The following is a 19,810-nucleotide window of genomic DNA, read 5'->3' on the forward strand; positions in this document are numbered from 1 at the left end:
GAAAGTGATCTTTGATAATGTCTATTTCAAATTTAGAAGCAAGGTAATGTCCCACAGAATGAAGAATACACTGGACACTGACATGAAGTATTCAATTAACAGTGAATGCAAAAACACAAGATGGTTTCTTCAACAAAAAATAAAATATCCCCAACTCTCCTGTAACCATCAGTGCATGCCAATCATTAAGTGTGCCAGTACTCTGCTAAACTGCTCTCAACAAATAATAAAAATATGTACATGAATAAAATGAAACTGTTGTAATAAAAATAGTTATATGTGAAAGTTAAATTTAAAAATGACAAATGTCAGCTTAGTGTTTTCAGTAAGCCTTATATTATTGGCAATGGAATTGGGCAGAAAGGCTGTGGATGTGATGCAGAGTCTCCCAGTTTGACCAGGAGGCTACATTGTCACTTGATAGCTGGTTTCACCATTGAAGAGCTTTTCCCTGCCATGTGATCACACATGTTGCCCATGCACGCCACTTGTACTTAACATCTTTATTGCAGTCTGGTGGAAACCAACAAAATGCAAGAAAATGGAAGCAACATTTGGTTCCTGTTCTGTCACTGGGAACAACACAGCACATTTAAAATCCTGTGTTTTCTATTTCACCTCCAACTTCCTGTGATGCATTCAATTCATCTCCAAAACGCGAGTCCAGCAATTTCTTGAACTCATGGCAATGTTGAGGTTAATCTGCCATTTTTGTGAGGCTCACAAGAGGGAGTGGCAGAAATCATATATCAATTTCTGGAAATTTACAATTCATTTTTTCTTATTGCAAATTTCTGAGGTTTTCACTGCTTTTTGCTGTGCTGTTATTGTGCAATTAAAGCAATATGCACTAGAGGGCAACATGTCATTGATCTGTGCCACTAGAAAACTTGGCATTGACAGTTGTTTGCTTTCATTGTGGAGCTTAATCCTTGGATTCGGGTTCTAAGTAATTAACAGAGAATGATATATTATGATAAGAAATGCTAAGCTTATACTAGGAAAAAAGGAAGAAAGCCTCATTTAAATAGTTAAAAACCATACAACACCAGGTTATCAGGTTTATTTGGAAGCACTAACTTTTGGAGTGCTGCTCTTTCATCAGGGGGTTGTAAGGAGCAGCTCTCCGAAAGCTAGTGCTTCCAAATAAACCTGTTGGACGATAATCTGGTGTTGTGTGATTTTTAACCTTGTACACCCCAGTCCAACACCGGCACCACCAAATCATTTAAATAGTGACTTTTATGTTCATAGTATATCTAAAGGAACATGTTAGTTTTGAAATACAGTCAAATTTATTTTATGGGGAAATAATTCCCCAATGAAAAGTTGAATTGACACCATTTTGACCTCTTGCTAATTCCCAGAACCTCAGCTACTGGGAGTAACCTGGAAGCTAAACATTCTGTGATTCTAGAATCATCGAATAGTACAGCACAGGCAGAGTTACTCCTTAACCTTTTCCTCATGCCACTGCATTAGTTATTTTTCTTTTTCGGATGTGCGTCCAATACCATTTGAAAGTCTATGACTGAATCCACATCCACTTCCCAGTCAGGCTGTGCATTCCAAATTGTTGCCTCATGTCCTGTCTGGTTCTTTTGCCAAGCACTTTAAATTTGTGTCCTCTGGTTGGTGACCCTCCAACCTTTGGAAACGTTCATTCTGTTTTTATTTTACTTAAATCCATCCCGGTTTTAAACCACTCCATCAAGTCTCTGCTCAGCCTTCTCAATGTAGACCTTGAGTTCCCATGAAAAACAGGAAAATAAAGAGGTTAAACAGGACTTCTAAATTAGGAAATAAGGAAAAAACAGATAAAGTTATCAGCAAAGGCAATTCCTTGTGGAATGATACAATTTGCTCAAATAATTCTCAGCAGCAATCTTTCCTTTTAGGGATTTCTGATTGTTCTACCATACTGAGCAGAGTGGATATGTTTTTCTGTTATTGTAGTCACTTGATTTAACTACAAGCATGTAGGAAGAATGGAGCAGATCTTTAATCTGCTGCAAATCTGTTTGAATTGGCAGCAGTAATTGATTTGTAACATGCTGAAAGTTGATACCTACTGTAAATGCCCTTGTATGTTGACAGGCTGTCTGTTTACTTCATTAAATTCACAGTCGACTTAAAAGCAAATCCTTACAAGGTATAACATCAAAGATAAACTGCCAGCAAACAGATAAAGACAGCCCCAGGATTGATGCCCTACTCTGTGATGAACTGTTTGATCCCTGAGGGTGGAGTCAGCTACAAAGGGGTTCAGTGTGACTAGAGAATGGATGATAATCAGATTTTCCTGGTGGAAAGTGTATGTGTGAATATCAGGGAAGGACAGCAGAGGGGCTGGTTGTGATTGAATTAAACCATCTACTAATACTCAGTGGCACAGTGGTTAGCACTGTTGCCTCACAGCGCCAGAGACCCGGGTTCAATTCCCGCCTCAGGCGACTGACTGTGTGGAGTTTGCACATTCTCCCCGTGTCTGCGTGGGTTTCCTCCGGGTGCTCCGGTTTCCTCCCATAGTCCGAAGATGTGCAGGTCAGGTGAATTGGCCATGCTAAATTGCCCGTAGTGTTAGGTAAGGGGTAAATGTAGGGGTATGGGTGGGTTGCGCTTCGGCGGGTCGGTGTGGACTTGTTGGGCCGAAGGGCCTGTTTCCACACTGTAATGTAATGTAAACTTGAAACTTTGGTTTGTGCATGAGGATTGGTTACTTGGGCCAGATGCTGGAGAGTGACTGGTGCCTGTGCAACCACTTCTTATTGTGAGTCAGTACATCTCAGAAAAGCGAAGCAAATTAAATGACAAAAACACTGCAAATTTCTTAATCACTTTAATTGATGAGGACCTGTAAACATTGTTAAATCAAATGAGAAAAGCAGGCATCACAATTCAAAACAATGAGCTTATAGTTGGCAGGTTCTAGTTCTGTTTTCTCTGAGAGCTGGCTCTGAGGGAGCTTGATCAGTGTCAATGAAAAGGGTGACTTGGTGATGGAATAGCAGCCTCTGTGGAGTAACTTAAAAAAAAAACAGATTCTATCCTTAATTATAGGATGGAATTTTACTCTGTTAAACAAGTGGGTTTTGGATGTCAAAATGCTAAAAAAAATCTGAATCCCAAACCAAACCCATCTCTAATCGAACATATTTCCTGATTTAACATACCCTCTGGTGGGGTAAGTTGGATGGGTTGCCACCATCAGCTGAGCTGATAACTTATAAATAATGCAGTGAAGCTGCATGCTTGACATTTAACCCATCTGTTAAACTAAACATCAGCCAGTTGAGTTCCCCTTTGAAATCCTTTGGCTAAAAGGAAGCAAGAACTCCTGTATACTTTCTACCAACTTGCTAATTCAGTTTAGCACTTCACTCACCTCTCATGATCAGAGATTACTCCTCAATACCCTTAGATCCTTCTGATCTCCTTGACCAACCACCTTTCTGATCTCCAACTCCCTTGTCCCAACCAATCCTTTCAATCTCACGCATCCCTAGATCATTCCGGTTTCCTCAACACCACCCACCTTAACTTTTACAATCCACAAATCCCTGTATCTGATTTTTCCTTTGGCTTTGAATACCCTCACTCCGGACTCTGTTCTTTCCTCTAGCATAGAATGAGTCTTCTGACCTTCAATTTGCCCCACCTCCTACTTATGGTCTTCCCTTTGGCCTCAACACAACCTCAATCCCACACCTTTCTGATTACCTTCTTCCCCCCTTCATGCTCCCTAGCTGTGGCCTGGTCTTGAAGCCTTTACTCCACAGTTAAACAAATGCCTTAAAACACTTAGGTACATCAAACTTGTATATAGTTTTGTAAAGCAATAACAGATATAGACTATATTTGCTTTGCGTGTTAACATTTTAAAAAACTAAGATGCAATATTCAATCACTGTAATCCAATGAGTTGACATATGTTATAATTTTCCACAGTGTGGTACCCAAGTGCTTTAGTATAAATTAATAATAAAGACAAATCTATCTTGGATTAATATTGAAGTCAGATACCAGCAAGTTACACTTGGTATACTATACAATTCTAAAATACTTTTTAAGCAATTTACTGAAGTTTTGCAAATGATTCTAATGTTGCTAATTCATTTTCATGTATTTTATTTGCAGTTGATGGACCACTGTGCAATAAGAATAATACTATCACTGAGAAGCAATTAATGCAATTTGCTGAAAAATTGGGGAGTAATTGGCAGGTCTTTGCTATTAGTTGTCTTGATCTGCAGTCCCAAGATATTGATAAAATTAAGGACCAAAATGCATCACCTACGATGCAAATATTCTACATGTTGCAAAAATGGAAAAATAATGAATCAGGCAATGCAACACCCTCCAATCTTCGAAAAAAACTAATTGATGCAAATATTGAACCTGAAGCCAGGATTCTCCTAGAAGGTACAGAAAATGCATTTTTATTAATGAATTCATTGAGATGTTATAGTAAAAATGCCGATATATGTTCTAGTGTTATTCATTGACAAAAAAAAATGACTGGGATGGACAATAGAACTGGCAGGAAAACCTGGCAAATTGCTACAGTTTCTTGTTTAATTCTTTACAATTCTGTTCCTTATTTTCTATCCCAAAAATGCAATGTTGAAATTCCTTTCAAAATTGTTGTGCAAGTTTACTGTTGTTTGTTAAGTCAGCATTAATACAATTTGAGACAAACATGGAATTTTAATTCTCCCCTGCAGTTGCCTCATTATCTCAGTTGGAGTTAATAAGAACAGCTAAATTCTTATGATGTCTTCTGATTGTTTGTCTAATGCAGTCCTTATTGGGAAAAGTCTGTTTAAGCAATGTCCCATTCTAACCAACAACCAAGGGATTTTTAAACTATGCTCCTAATGAGCACCTTAATCAGTTAGAAACTAAACTGAGAAGCATATTACAGACATGAGCTTAAACTGTTGAAAAGCCCCAGGTGTATTGCTTACCTCTACATGAAATGTGTTTTATACTTATCATTATAAATACTAGAAGCATACCTAACTAAGACATTTATATGCAGGCTTAATTTATAATACAATCTACACAAGTAGATAACTTGGACAAATTTTAAAATTTGTACTGTTCTTGTCTTTGTTCCTAATATCAAAATAAGAGGTTGATTACATAAATAAAAGTAAGTATTTTAGCTGAGTTGATGAATATTAGGTCAGTCATTCATAATGCTGAAACAGCCTAGCTAGTTAATCAAATTGTACAAATTTGCAACTCAGCTTAATTTTCTAGTTTACCTATTGTACAGTGCTCTATAACTGCTCTTGATCTTGACCTGACTCCTTAAATAGATGAGACATGCAATCAGAATTAGTGTAGACAAGCCCTGATAGACCAGAATTTCTCTGGGAAGTTGGACAAATACTTGCTGAGTTAATACATCAGTGGAAAACTGATACAATTAGAATTTCTCTGTATTTCCCGTTAAATGAAAATTGAATGGAAAAATTAAAACCCTACATTTTTATATAAAAAAAATTATCCCAAAGAGATAATAACACCAAGCATTTATGATTGATGCTAAGTTACATTAAGGCAGAATGATAGTGTGATTTGGGAATTCATAACCTGCATTAAACACAACACAAAAAGTTGAGCTTGAAGCTTATTTCTGCTCAAATCTATATTCCCACCTACACTTAAACTTTTCCCCTCCTTGCTTAACAAACATCTGTCTACTTCTGCCTTAGAAATATTCTAGGACTTTGTTTCAAGAAGATCATTCCAAAGACTTGCAAACTTCTGAGAGAATTTCATTTGCCTCTTCTCTGTTTTAAATAGGCAATCTCCAATTTTTAAAGTGAACCCCAGTTCTAGATTCTCCCAGAAGAGGAATCACCCTCTCCACATTTACCTTGTCAAGATTTCTCAGAAATTTATATGTTTCAATCAATATGTTTCAATTCTTAATTCTCTTTAGGCGAACCTGTCTGACCTTTCCTCATAGGTTTTCTTTCTCCTGTTCAGGAGGACAGATTTAGAGCTAAGAGTCATGGATTTAAAATATATGGATGGACCAGCAGTTTCCACTTCGAGTCATAGAATCAGAGATGTACAGCATGGAAACAGACCCTTTGGTCCAACTCATCCATGCCGACCAGATATCGTAACCTAATCTAGCCCCATTTGCCAGCACTTGGCCCATTTCCCTCCAAACCCATGCTATTCATATACCCATCCAGATGCCTTTTAAATGCTGTAATTGTAGCAGCCTCCACCACTTCCTCTGGCATTCCATACATGCACCACTCTCTGTGTAAAAAAGTTTCCCCTGAGGTCCCTTTTACCTCTCACCCTAAACCTATGCGCTCTAGTTCTGGACTCCCTCCACCCCAGGGGAAAGACCATGTCTGTTTACCCTATCCTTGCCCCTCGTTTGCAATTGTTCAAAATCATGAACCCAGTGTAAAGGCTTGTGGAATTTCAAACACAAATTACTTTCATTTGCAACTCGGTTTCAATGTTCTTTTGTATTCGTTTAGAAGCTATTCTGCCAGGTTCCTTCCCTGCGCACAAATTAGCCACACCCCGGAAGAAAAGTAAAATGGCATTTTGGGATCACGGTATTTTCAGCAATACTACTCAAATTGGCTAATGGGCGGAGAACAGCAAGTGGCAATCAGGGTTCTTTTTCAGTTTAGCAACCAGTAATCAGTGGGGCTCCGAAGAGATCAGTGTAAGGATTCAACTGTTCACAATATATATATTAATGATTTGGAGGAAGACAGCAAAATACTGTGGCCAAACAAAAGCAGTGGAAAGGCAAGTTTCAAGAGTGTTACAAACAATTTAATGAGAGATATTGATAGTTTAAGTAAGTGGGCAAGAAGTTGGCAAATGGGAATATAATGTGTGCAAATGAGATGTTGTTTATTTTGGAAGAGAAACCAAAGAACAGACTTATTTAAACAGAGAAAACCTGCATAAAACTGCAACACAAAGGGACTTGGAGATTATGGTGCACTGAATCCAGAATATTTACACACAGGTACAGCAGATATTCCGGAAGGCTGAATATTCGAGTGTTGGCCCTTATTTCAAGTGGGGGGAGGGGGGGAGGTGGAGTTTAACAGTCGGAAAATCTTACTGCAACTGTACAAGGTGCTGATGAGAGCATATCTGCAGTACTGTGAGCAGTTTTGGTGCCCTCGTTTAAGGTAAAACATCACTGAGTTGAAAACAATTCAAAGTAGGTTCACTTGGATGATCCCTGGTCTGGAGGATTCGTCTTATGCACAAAAGCTGGGACTCTACCCATTGGAGTTTAGAATAATGAGACATGATCTCATTGAAATATATAGGATTTCTAAGGGCTTGACATGGTAAATGCTGAGAGAGTGTTTCCCCACATGAGGGAGTGTAGGACCAGGAGCTATCATCTCAGAAAAAGGGGCACCAACTTAAGACTGAGATGAGAAGGAATTTCTTCTCTGAAGGTTGAAAATCTTTGGAATTTGCCACAGAGAGTTGACAAAGCAGAGTTGTGTATAGTTAAGACTGAAATAGATTCTTGATCACAAGGGGAATCAAGGGTTAATGAGAACACACAGGAAAGTGGAAGTGAAGAACGCTGGGTGAGCCATAAGTCTGTTGAATGGTGGAGAAGGTTCGAGAGCCTTTTTTATAGACTTATAGTCTATATCAAATTATTACTTTCACCTTTTAATCTTTATTTCTACTATGAACCAGCACAGTCAGTGTTTTAGAACATAATCTTTAACTAATCAGTTATTTTTAAAACGATGTTTTAAAATGCTGAATGTGCTGCTTCATAGCAGTTATAACAATTAGTGATATGTGATTGATTTTGATCAGAAACTTGAAAAAGAAAATACCTCCTGAAACTGTTACATTTCTAAGTATTATTTGTATCATAATCAAAATTATATCCCAAAGTTAAATTCTTTCTCTTCTTATAACTTTTATATGCGAGGTAGTGGAAACTTCTATTATATTTTGAGTTGCAATCTGAAGTAATTCTAAAATGAAATAGTTGAATACAGAATTAATGAGAACATTATCTTCACAGATTTACTAGTAATCAAATTATCAAGAGATTTAATGATCATGGTGGCTCAGTGGTTAGCACTGCTGCTTCACAGCACTAGGGACCTGGGTTTGATTCCAGCCTCAGGTGACTGTTTGTGTGGAGCTTGCACATTCTCCCCGTGTCTGCGTGGGTTTCCTCCGGGTGCTCTGGTTTCCTCCCACAGTTCAAAGATGTGCAGGTTAGATGAATTGGCCATGCTACATTGCCCGTTGTGTGCAGGCCTGGTGCGTTAGTCGGGGAAATGTAGAGTAATAGGTAAGGGAATAGGTCTGGATGGGTTACTGTTCGGAGGGTCAGTGTGCACTTGTAGGGCCAAATGGCCAGTTTCCACACTGTAGGGATTTTATATAGCTGTATGTAACTTACAAATTTCTGGAATTCAGTTGATTGAATCTTGAGCAGGAGCATTACCCTTGAATTTCCACAGGCATTGTCTCTATTTCCCATCATAACCTTAGTACAGTGAGAATGGAGAGGTTCTTAGGTAATGGCTGTTTTCACCCATTTACAGCAAAGCTTCAGTTTACCTCCGATCAGAGTTAGAAAAGGAGATTGGGTGAACTGACTTAAACACTCGGCAATTGGGGTGGGCTTTGAATGATTTAAATCTCACCATTTTGTTCTATTTATCGCAATACATTGTTGGACTGAACTATAGCTGTAATTTTAAATGCATTTATCCAGAATCGCTGTACCATTAGTTTATGACCCCAGCTGATTTTAAATACAGTGGGAATCTCCCCACAGATATGTTCTTTTTGTTGTTTTCTTTATTTCTTCCTTTTATCACCATTTTGTTTCTGTTGTCTCCTCCAGGTTTCTGTAATCAATAAAGATGCATGAAGAACATGATGAGTAGACTATGTAAGGAGATGTCTTTATGAACGATGGTATAAACTCTGCCACAATAAGTTGCAGTTTGGTTATTTGCAAGTTACGTTTTTATATTGTACACTTCATTTAAAAAAAAGCAAGAATTTAATTTAATTTTTGTACATTATTATCTGAACGAAGCAACTCAGCAGAGAAATTGCTTTTACAAGCACACTAAATAAATTGGCGTATGTAGATCTGCTTCAAAATGTAGAACTTTGTCTATCTCTTACAAGCATTAATCATCACTTGAACATAATGTAAAATTTTCTAGATTATTGACAAAAAACTGGTGTAAATTGTGGTTATAAAATGTGGAACATTTGTACAAAAGTTTGAGTGCCTGGAGCCTACTTTTATATATGTTTAGAATTATAGTTGGATAGAATAATGTTTTTTACAGAGTAATTAAAATAAATCAACTTTTCTATGAAGCAGTAGTTTCTTTCTTTTTAATTCAGCACGGACAAACTATGACCTCCAGGCCAAATGCAGCCCTGGTTTTGGTTCCAGCACTTCCTTGCCAACAGAGAAGTGGTACGTGATGAAGAATCATCCTCTTTTAGAGAAGTCCTCTCTGGACTAAACTGGGGAACTGTGTTCGGACTTTACTGTTCTTGACATACAAAAACAACAAAGTGGCAAACAAATTAAAAATTTGGTGCAACTACTTGCAGATGACTGTGTGGTTTATGCATCAGGGAAAACTCACAATCATATCAGTTAACTGCAAGATAGTCCCCTAGAATTGTCAAATTACCAGGACCAATAAGAGATGCCATTCAGTGCCAACACATTTTATGTAATGTGCATCACAACAAAAAAGGTTGACCAGCAGGTGACTTTTAAGTTCTTTAATCAAAATCTTCAACAAGTAGATGAGCGATTAATTCTGCAAATTCATTTTAAAAAGAGTCTTCAAATTGGAATTCCAGATTCAGTAGATAATATTTGAGAAATCTTGAATTTCTGAGGATTGCAACAAAAATATAATTCTTATTGCTTACCAAAAAAAATGTCCATCTAATTCTGGCATATGCAAGTTGTGGGTGGGTTCTTTATATTCCCCAGATATAAAGAAGAAGGAAGCTACCATGTGCATGTGCTGCACAGTTCATTATGGAAAAGACACTAGTGTCACTGTTGTAGATGTTTTACATCAAAATTTTCAGGTGTATTTTAAATAACTCCACAAAGGCCAATATCCTGTTACCAAGTCACCTTTTATTTACACATAGAGAGTCCTTGACACTGGTTCAGCTCCCTCAGAGCCAGCTCTGAGTGAACAGAATGTCTGACACTCCTGTTCTTACCTGTCAGTCAGGGCTCCATGATTGGACCGGATTAACAGTCCCCGTCAAGAACTCATATTTCATGTTGAAAACAACAATTGCTGGGGGTCACAGCAGGTCAGACTGCATCCATGGAGAATCATAGAGAGTCACTGCAGGGAAACAGATCCTTCAGTCCAACTCGTCCACGGCGACTAGATATTGTATCCCAATCTAGTCCCATTTGCCAGCACTTGTCTCATATCCCTCCAAACCCTTCCTACTCATATACACATCCACGTGCCCTTTAAATGTTGTAATTGTAACAGCGTCCATCACTTCCTCTGGCAGGTCATTCTATACACGCACCACCCTCGGCATGAAAAAGTTGCCCCTTAGGTCCCTTTTAAATTTTTCCCCTCTCACTCTAAACCTGAGTCCTCTAGTTCTGGACTTCCCCTACCCCAGGGAAAAGACTGTGTCTATTTATCCTATGCACGCCCCTCAGGATTTTATAAACTCTATAAAGTGACTCCTCAGCCTCTGACCCTCCAGGAAAACAGCCCCAGTCTATTCAGCCACTCCCTGCAGCTCAAATCCTCCAATGCTGGTAACATCCTTCTAAATCTTTTCTGAACCCTTTCAAGTTTTACAACATCCTTCTGATAAGAGGGAGACCAGAATTACACACAATATTCCAAAATTGGCCTAACTAATGTCCTGATAGCGCAGCATGATCTCCCAACTCCTATATTCAATGTCGTGTTCAGTAAAGGAAAGTATACCAAACATCTTCTTCACTGTCCTATCTACCTGTGACTTCACTTTCAAGAAACTATGAGCCTGCATTCCGAGGTCTATTTGTTCAGAAACACTTCCCAGGATCTTACCATTAAATGGATAAGTCCTGCTCTGATCTGCCACTACTCAGTCCATTGGCCCATCTGGTCAAGAACCCATTGTAATCTGAGGCAACCTTCTTCACTGTCCACTACACCTACAATTTTGGTGTCATCTGCAAACTTACAATGTTCACATCCAAATCGTTTATATAAATGACAAAATGCAGTGGGTCCATTGTGTCCAAAGTCTGACATTTTCAACTGTGACTAATAGAGTGTGCAGAAAATTTAAAACCATTATGGACTCTTCCAGTGGCAGTACCACCAATGGTGTAACCGTCAGCAGGAGATGGCTCAATGCATCCAAATTTGTTACTTGGCCTCATGGACAATATCCCAACTTGTATTTATACAGACTTAGTATTAAAACCCATTGCTGAATTTGGCCTGAAGCTATGGGTGGCACTGCCTTGTTCTCTTTAAGTAGGCCTAACATGGGTTTGTAGTCCATTATTATTACAAATTTATGTCTGTAAAGGTACTGGCAGAAATTCCTGACTCCAAACATGACTATCAAACTTTCCTTTTCTATTTGTGCGTATTTACGCTCTGCATTAGCCAAAGTCCTGAATGCATACACTATTGGACATTCCTCTCCATTGGGCCACCTATGAACTAGTACTACCCCAATGCCATATGGGGATTCATCATATGTCAATACCAGATCTCACGTAGGATCATAATGTGCAGGAAACTTAGAGGAAGATAACTGATTCTTCACTTCCCGAAAGCTATGGTTTGGTTATGTGATCCTCTTTTAAGAGTTAATGCAAAGGTGCCAGAATCAAGGCCAGATTATTAATGAGTTTTCAATAATAATTCACCAGCCCAAGGAAAGAGCTAAACTCTAGTATAAGCATGGGAGCTAGGGCACCTTTGGTTGCCCTCACTTTATTTTCCAATGGTGTAATCCAGTTCTGTCAACTCTGTAACCCAAGGAGTTCACTGGAGTGCAGGAACACACATTTTTCCTTTCTGAGGCATACGCCCACCTGACAGAAATGTCTAAAGGCTATGTCCAAGTTCTCTAAATACTCCTTACTGGTCGTCCCTGTTATTATCAGGTCATCTAAATAAATGGCAACCTAAGTTAGATCTTGTAAAATGTTCTCCATCATCCACTAAAGGATTGTACAGGCAGACACTACCCCAAATGGCAGTCTCGTATATTGGTACAAACCCCTATGGGTATTAATTTAGCACACTTTGGGAATCCTCATCTAACTGCAGTTAGAAATACACATGGCTCACGTCCAGCTTCATGCAGGACAGTAACCTGCCAGCTTTGAGCATAAATCCTCCATGCAAGGGATTGGGTATTTATCCAGCTGTGAAAAGCGGTTCACCATTTGTTTAAAATCCCCACAAAGAACAAACCTATTGGGCTTCACAGTCAGTATGACCGGTGCTGCCCATTCCGCAAACTGAACAGGTTTGATGATTACATCGCTTTCCAGTCTCCTGATTGCTGCCTGTCCTCTTATCCGTAAGGCAAATGTCACTGAGCACATCTTGTTTCCTCATCAATATGCAAGGTGGCCTTGGCTCCTTTGATAGGCCCTAGATCTTCCTGAAAAAACCTCTAGATATTTCATTAAGACTTCACTCAGGCAGCCGTTTTCTAATGGAAAATGTTGAGCCAATTTCATCCCATCAGGCTGGGGCCCAACACTTTTACTACAATCAGCAGTAACTGAACCAGCTGTTTCTCATACGAGACCAGAACTGAAGTTATCCCCTCAATCTGTAACGGTTCCCTGGAATAGATTCCCAGTCTTGCCCAGGCCTTATGCAAACTTAAGGGGTGGAGTCCAGAGAGAATTCTGTTAAAGACTGCTTCTGCGATCACTGAATCACCTATACCGGTCTCAACCTCCATTAGAACTGGACGAACATTTAACCAGACCCTTATTTTGATTGGCTCTGACTTGGATGTTGCTAAGTAATTTAACTCCCCCAAACCAAATGCAGATGGAATTTCCAAGGTGTACATTGTCCTGCATACCGGCCTATAATTCTCTTTCTCAATTTATAAATAATGAGAGGCTTTTGCTGTCACAAGTCTGCATACTGGTAGCAACTACAATGGCTTGCCGGCTCAGATCCTGAAGAAAATGTTAACCATTAACAAAGCCCAGCTATGTTTTGGGGTTTTGCTGTTGGCTGATCTAGAGTCTTTCTGTTCAGGATATGTCCTGAGTGAGGCTATGCAATCACCTTCACTCGAGTGGTGTTCCCCAAGCTCAATCAGACTGGTGAAGATGTCCACTTCTATTGGGATACTCTTTAATTCACATGCTGTACTTACCACAGTTTCCAATAATAAAGCCAGTTGTAGTGCCTGTTTGAAGTTCACGTGCATACCAAACTCATTAAGGGTCAAACCAAAATCACATGCCTATGCCAGTCATCTTAACCTAGCTAAAACTCCCAAACCAGATTTCCCTGCTTCTTGAATTGCTGAGGAAAGCTGATAGCGTTTCACAATTGGAGGAGGCTTGGGATTGTCTCATTCCTTAACTAAATCCGTCAATTCTTGAAAGGTTTTAGTATCTGGTGCTTCAGAGAACGTTAGGCACCTAATAACCGAAGAACCTTCAGTCCACAAGCTGTCAAGAGAATTACTTGTTGCTTCTCATCTGCCCCAATGTAATTTACCCAGAAGAAATAATGCATTCTTTCCGCACAGTGGGCCCTGTTTTCGACAGTAGGATCAAATGTGTAATGCTTCCCAAATAATGGCATGATACCAGAATGTTTGCCCCAATTCAAAGACAACTATTTCAAGCAAATTTCTTCAGGAGGTGTGTTTTTCCCTCGGCGGCACTGGAGTAACTCCACAGAGGCTGGTATCACATCACCAACTCACCCTGTATTTACATACATACAGTACTTGGCACTGAACCAGCTTCCTCAGAGCCAGCTATCAGAGTGAACAGAACATCTGACACTCCTGTTTATTTTGTCAGCCAGGCTCCCTGATTGGACCAGACTAACAGCCCCAATCAGGGAGTTCATATTCTATCAATTTCACCTGGCTAACCTCATCACAATCACTGCAATATTATGACACATCTCTGGAGCACGTGGGACTTGAACTCATATCTTCTGGCTGTTGTAACATTACCACTGGCCCACCAGAAATCACCAGGAATGAAACGTGGCCCATATCAGTGAGAGTGCTAAATTCTAACCATGAGACCAGCAAGGAACCAGCTTAGTTTCCCTGCTGTATGCAGGTTGTACAGACTTATGGACAGAACTGGACCTTGAAAGAGACTGAACAAGTGGTCCTCCTCAAAGTCTCTAATAATGGGCTCAGGTACCCAGCCTGAACAATGTGGACATGAGGATGCAGTTGGGAAAATATAGAGTTCAAAAAAATTAGATGCTTGATGTGGAGGAAAAGGCAGTCCAATTCTGCAACTAAGATTTGAACGGGGAGGAAAGCATCCTGCTAATGAGCAGTGGAATTTCCTATTTGCATGCATTAGCATGTCATTAGCATGTCATTAGTACCCAATCTCAGCTCATTTATAAACAGTTTCCTATTCTCCTCTACATTGGATAGAAAACAGATTCCATTATGAAAGTCAGACGGAACCTAATCAATCCATACCTGTGTGAGATATTGTGTTATGAGATATTGTGTTATTGGCTATTTTTATTAACTCACTCCCCAGCTGGCTATATTCATTAATACCGGGTTCCTGTTCATTCATTCATAACCCTTTGCTAACCCGTTATTTAGTATAACACGGGTTCTTTCATTCATTCATAAAACTACAGTTTTGTAGTATCCAAATTTAAAGACAACCCTTTCAAACCTATCACTACATTTCCACACCTTATCAGCCCCTGCTGCAAGCAGTGTTTCAGCATACAGAACACCTCTCAAAGAGAATCACATAAACCTTACCTGGGCTTATAAACTTTCAGCAGTTTGGCAACTACACTTTACAAAATGAAAACATGCACCGTTGAAATAACACTAAGAAACATCATGGCGGTCTGGTCCGGCTGTATTGTGAGATGCCCGTTTGTGTGGGAGGCATGAATCCAGGTCTCCTTTCCTTGGACCTTGAAGCACTGGTATGGTCCTTCCCTCGTCACACCTAAGGGTTCCTTGTGGGTCTCTTTCACAAGAACCCACTCGGCTGGTACAGTGTCGTGACCTCCCTCCAGCGAGCCTATGTAAAAGTTGGCAGACTGATCCTCTGCTGTTCTGCAGGCTTCAGTCAGAGCCCGTAACTCTGTTGCCTGTGCAGATGCTCTGGGAGTAGGCTTCCTAATGTCATGACAGTGCTGAATGTCTTGACAGCCCATCTGGTTTTCCTGTGATCTGTAGTTATTATCCATTCCCTACTTGCTTTTCGCACAGGCCACACCGGGCTATGAGACATACAGTGCTGTGGATTTTCATCATAGTCCTGTTTTCTTGTTTGGTACAAGGTTGAGATTGTACTTGTAAAAGTCACGGGCTCCATTTGGCGTAACCCGCAGTCACCCTGGTCTCCAGCCCAGATGGGGTAGTCTTTTAGTTCTTCCCTTTGTAGGGTTCTTATGGACCATGTTACCTGTCCATCATCAAAATATAAAGAGGAATTCAGCTGGGTGAGGGTATCCATTCTGAGGAGCAGCTGGGCTACAGGTTCTACCCATACAAACGTTACTAACTTGTGAGGGCCGAATTCAAGGTACGTGGGTTTGGTCCGTTTGATTTCAATCCTGTCAGCTCCTGTTCCATAAGCTGTCCTCACAGTCTTATCTAGCTGGAGTTTGGTCACATACCTCTGGAGTAGGCATGTCAATGCTGCTCCTGTGTCCAAAAGGCAATCAATGTCCAGGTCACCCGCCCTCATGGTCACATCCAGTCCATCTCCCCTCTGCAGGCATAAAGCCAGTAGGAGTGTAGCGGGGCTTGGGGCAGGCTCTTTTAGTTTTTTTTTGTCAACTTTAGCAGATCCTGCAGCAGGATTGTTAACTTTTTAAACTCTTCTAGGAGTTTTGTCTTACTCCCAGCTTCTGGGATCTCCTCTTCCTCATTGCTTCATTGGCGACTTCCACCTTTTTCCCTTTGCCAGCACCGCCGGCCCAGTGGCCTTCCTTCACATGGAAGTGACTCTTCCCTGGGCATTTATCTTGGATCTTCCCAGGGTTTCTGGGGGTTTGTTTCATTTGTCCTGTCTGAAGGGATCGCAATTCAGCGCCCATATCTCGGTTGAGCTGGAGGGCTCGGTCCACCAAGTTATAGTAATGAGAACCCTCTCGTCCCAATCCGGTTTGGTGAGCTTTAATAATTTACTGAGCTCAGGTTTAAGTCTGGCCGCAAACGCAGACTTCAGCAGGCCATAATCACAACCTTCAAAATCCCTTTCATCCTGCACATTTGAGACTCCTAAATATTCTTTCCAGATCGTCCTAAACCTTCCCTCTTAATCTGGGACTTCTTCTGTGGGCTTTTGACAGCAAGCTGTGACTTTTGTCCAATCAGTCTTATGAGGACAGTACCCCTGTAACCAAGGTTTTATTGCTGTCCAGCTAGCTTGCAGCTCCTGCTAATACTCTCCAACAGCACCTTTGACTGCAGCTTCAGTTTCTTTTAGTTACAACAACATTCAGAATCTGTACCCCTTACCAGGGATGGAGCATATATATTCCCCTTAACCAGTCTTGACTTTCCCATGTCTTCATTGGCCCCTTCTTTGGATGAGACATTTCTTTAGACCACCTGACTATATTCTCATGGGTCGCAGATCCATGCACAGTGTGTATTCCGGTCCGTGGTATAGCAACGTCCACTTCAGTACCACCCTCTACTCTCTGCCTGGCCATTTTTTCAATCTGTACTTTCCTGGTTTTAAGGGGTTGTAAAAATGGTATTGGGGATATACAGTCCTCATCGCTTTCACTGCTAGAGTCCCTCTGTTTCCCAAGGGCAATAACTTAGTTTTTCTGAATCACTTCCTGGATGTCTCGGGTGGTAGGGTACAAAATCTGTGTGGCCTTGGGAACCTGGGAAGATACTCGCAAGACTGTTACCTCATCTTTCAGTTTATTGTTCTCTTTTTCAAGCTCCTGATTTTTAAGGTGAGCTGTTTCCTGTTTGGATCTTTCTTTCCACAGCTGTTCATGCATTGTTGTTAATTGTTCTTTAAGTTGGGTTACTTCACGATCATGGACTCATTGGGACATGACTTCGTTTCTCTGGTAAAATTGTCCCATTAATGCAAGGGACCAGTGAGGCGACCAATCCTGTTATGATCTTTCTGTCAGGTGGTTTTCCCCCAGACCTGTTTCATGTCAATTAGGATCAACTGTCCTTGGAGCATATTATACTTCTGACCAATTTTGAATAGGTTTTTCCCTAACAAGAACTGTACCTCAAGGTAGTTCTGTGACTCTTGCAGCATTTCTTCCTCAGTAATGTAAAGGGGGGCTAGCCTGCCCCTGGATGTTATAGACAGTTTCCTGGCGTCACTCATGATCACCCTAATTCATGTGTCGTAGACAACTTCCTTCGGTGGGTGATTTCCTGCCGTAGATTATGTTAGCCGATCTGAGGTCTAGACACAGGGGATTCTAAATAAAATAGCCAACTCACAAAAGGTTTGGGATCACATTCAAGGACTCGATCATGATTCTAAGAAGGTTTAAACGGTGTCCCCCAGTGATCCTGCTGACTACGCCAAGTTGTGGGATCATGTTCAAATAACTAAATTGGTGAGTGGCAAAAAAAGCCTCTTTATTCAGCAATCACAGCACAAGTTCGAGACGGCAATAGAATCCTGAAATACAGTTCTTACAAAAGCCCCTGTATACACAGTTCTTACATATCATTACTGTAGTGTTACATTTGTCATCTATAGTATATAAAGGTTTGAAGAGCTACTGTCCTGAGAGACAGGAGATTAGTTAAAAATGTGCCAACTGCTGGCTGCTACTTCTGATGGGATGTCCATCTGGTCTGCTTGCATAATTAGAAGTGTTAGTTCTTTTGTCTTTTATATTAGTAAACGTTAATAAAAATACTAGGCCAATATGCTCTAAATAAGTTAGAAATTGTAATATAAGAATAAAGAATAGTAAACTGATTACTGTAGCTAGGTTGTGAGATTTATTTACCATTTGCCCCATAATGATTTCATTCATTCAGACAATTTCATGCAAGTGCTATTTTGTCAGTTAGTTCCTTAAAGAGGCAATGGCCCAGTTAAAAAGTATTTAACAATTACTTGTACTTATGAATTGGGGAATCTATTCAGGTCCAGGAGATGGTTACTAAGAGCTGATTAATATCATAACCTTTCATGAGACTTGATGGGGATGGTATTGTTCTGTACGCTGAAACAGTGCTTTAGCAGGGGCTGATAAGGTGTGGAAATGCAGTGATGTTGTTTTTAAATTTAGATACCACAGAACCATGGTATTATGGATGAATGAAATAAATTGTGTTATAGTAAATAAAGGGTTAGTAAAGAGTTGTGAGTGAATGAACAGGAACCTGGTATTAGTGAGCTGGTGAGTGAATTAATAAAGATAGCCTATAACACAATATCTCATAACACAAAATCTCACAGCTGACAAAGGATAGCACTCAGAAAGCTTGTGATTTCAAATAACACGGTTGGATTATAACCTGATGTCATGTGACTTCTGACTTTGCCCATCCCTAGTCCAGCACCAGCACCAGCACCATACCAGGGATGCAACAAGTCACAAGTAGGGAGAATAGAATTGTTGGGTTGTTCTCCTATTAAGGGTATTTTTAGTAGCAATTTTAAAAGTCATGAGGAGTTTTGATCAGATTAATAAGGAGAAACTGCTTCTCATGGCAGAAGAACCCATGTCTGGAGGACACATATTTAAGATAATACCAAATAAAGAGAAAGTAGTAGATTTATACATTTAGCAAAAACCTTGACCTACATTTCTGCTGGTGAACAAGAGATTGCAAAATTGAAAATGTTTGAAACATAAATGCATTAAAAACCTGCGTCGACTCTCAGGGTCTGAATGACTGAAGGCATCCCCAGGTAATCTCAGTTCTACATTTTGAGGTGGACATCTCAATGATTAGTAGTTCGTGCACTTCCAAAAGTCGAGTTGAGAAAGTACATTCTGTTCCTTTCAGAGTTGCAGCTGAGTTTAAGATTGTTTGGAGAAGGATGATGAATGTAGTAGAAAGTGAAGAGTGTGCATTTCTGGTTAGAGTTATGTGTTTAGAGAACATTGAAAATTAGGAACATTTTTCCTAACAGATACAGAATAGACACAAATTATAGCACCTCTTTCAATATGTGCCATTAAACCCCTCTTCCAGGAATACAGGCACAGAGGATATAGATCACTTTACTTCTCAAAAGATGTGTAGTAAGTGCATCTCATATATTGTTTGGTCAATCTATACGTCCTTTCTCTTTTCTTTACTGCTTTCCATTGGTGGTTTTTGCAGCACCATTTTGTAAATCGTAGTGAAGCAGTATTTATATTGGCAAGACTGAAGCAAAATTCTGAGGGCATTGGAAACTTGGAATAACAACTGAAAATGCTGGAAACACTCAACAAATCAGATATCCTCCATGGACAGAAAAAATAGTGGCACAGGGCTTTTAATGCCATCATCAAGAGCAGTAACCAACTGCATTTTTCACATTAAGCCAGGAGGGTGTAATAAAGAG

General features: G+C 40.0%; 1 protein-coding gene across 1 annotated transcript in view; it reads left to right on the top strand.

Moving 5' to 3' along the window:
• LOC122555861 (uncharacterized) overlaps positions 1-9,390 on the top strand; it is an 87,428-nt gene extending 78,038 nt beyond the window's left edge. Inside the window, exons 17-18 of the mRNA XM_043702084.2 lie at positions 4,138-4,422; positions 8,900-9,390. Of these exons, the coding sequence (XP_043558019.2) occupies positions 4,138-4,422; positions 8,900-8,916 (302 nt within the window). The 3' untranslated portion in view covers positions 8,917-9,390. The remainder of the gene's footprint in view (positions 1-4,137; positions 4,423-8,899) is intronic.
• Positions 9,391-19,810: the final 10,420 nt, after the last annotated feature.

Source organism: Chiloscyllium plagiosum, unplaced genomic scaffold (assembly GCF_037043375.1).
Source record: "Chiloscyllium plagiosum isolate Xiang-an unplaced genomic scaffold, Cpla_swu_hap1 HiC_scaffold_13, whole genome shotgun sequence".
NCBI classification, from domain to species: domain Eukaryota; kingdom Metazoa; phylum Chordata; class Chondrichthyes; order Orectolobiformes; family Hemiscylliidae; genus Chiloscyllium; species Chiloscyllium plagiosum.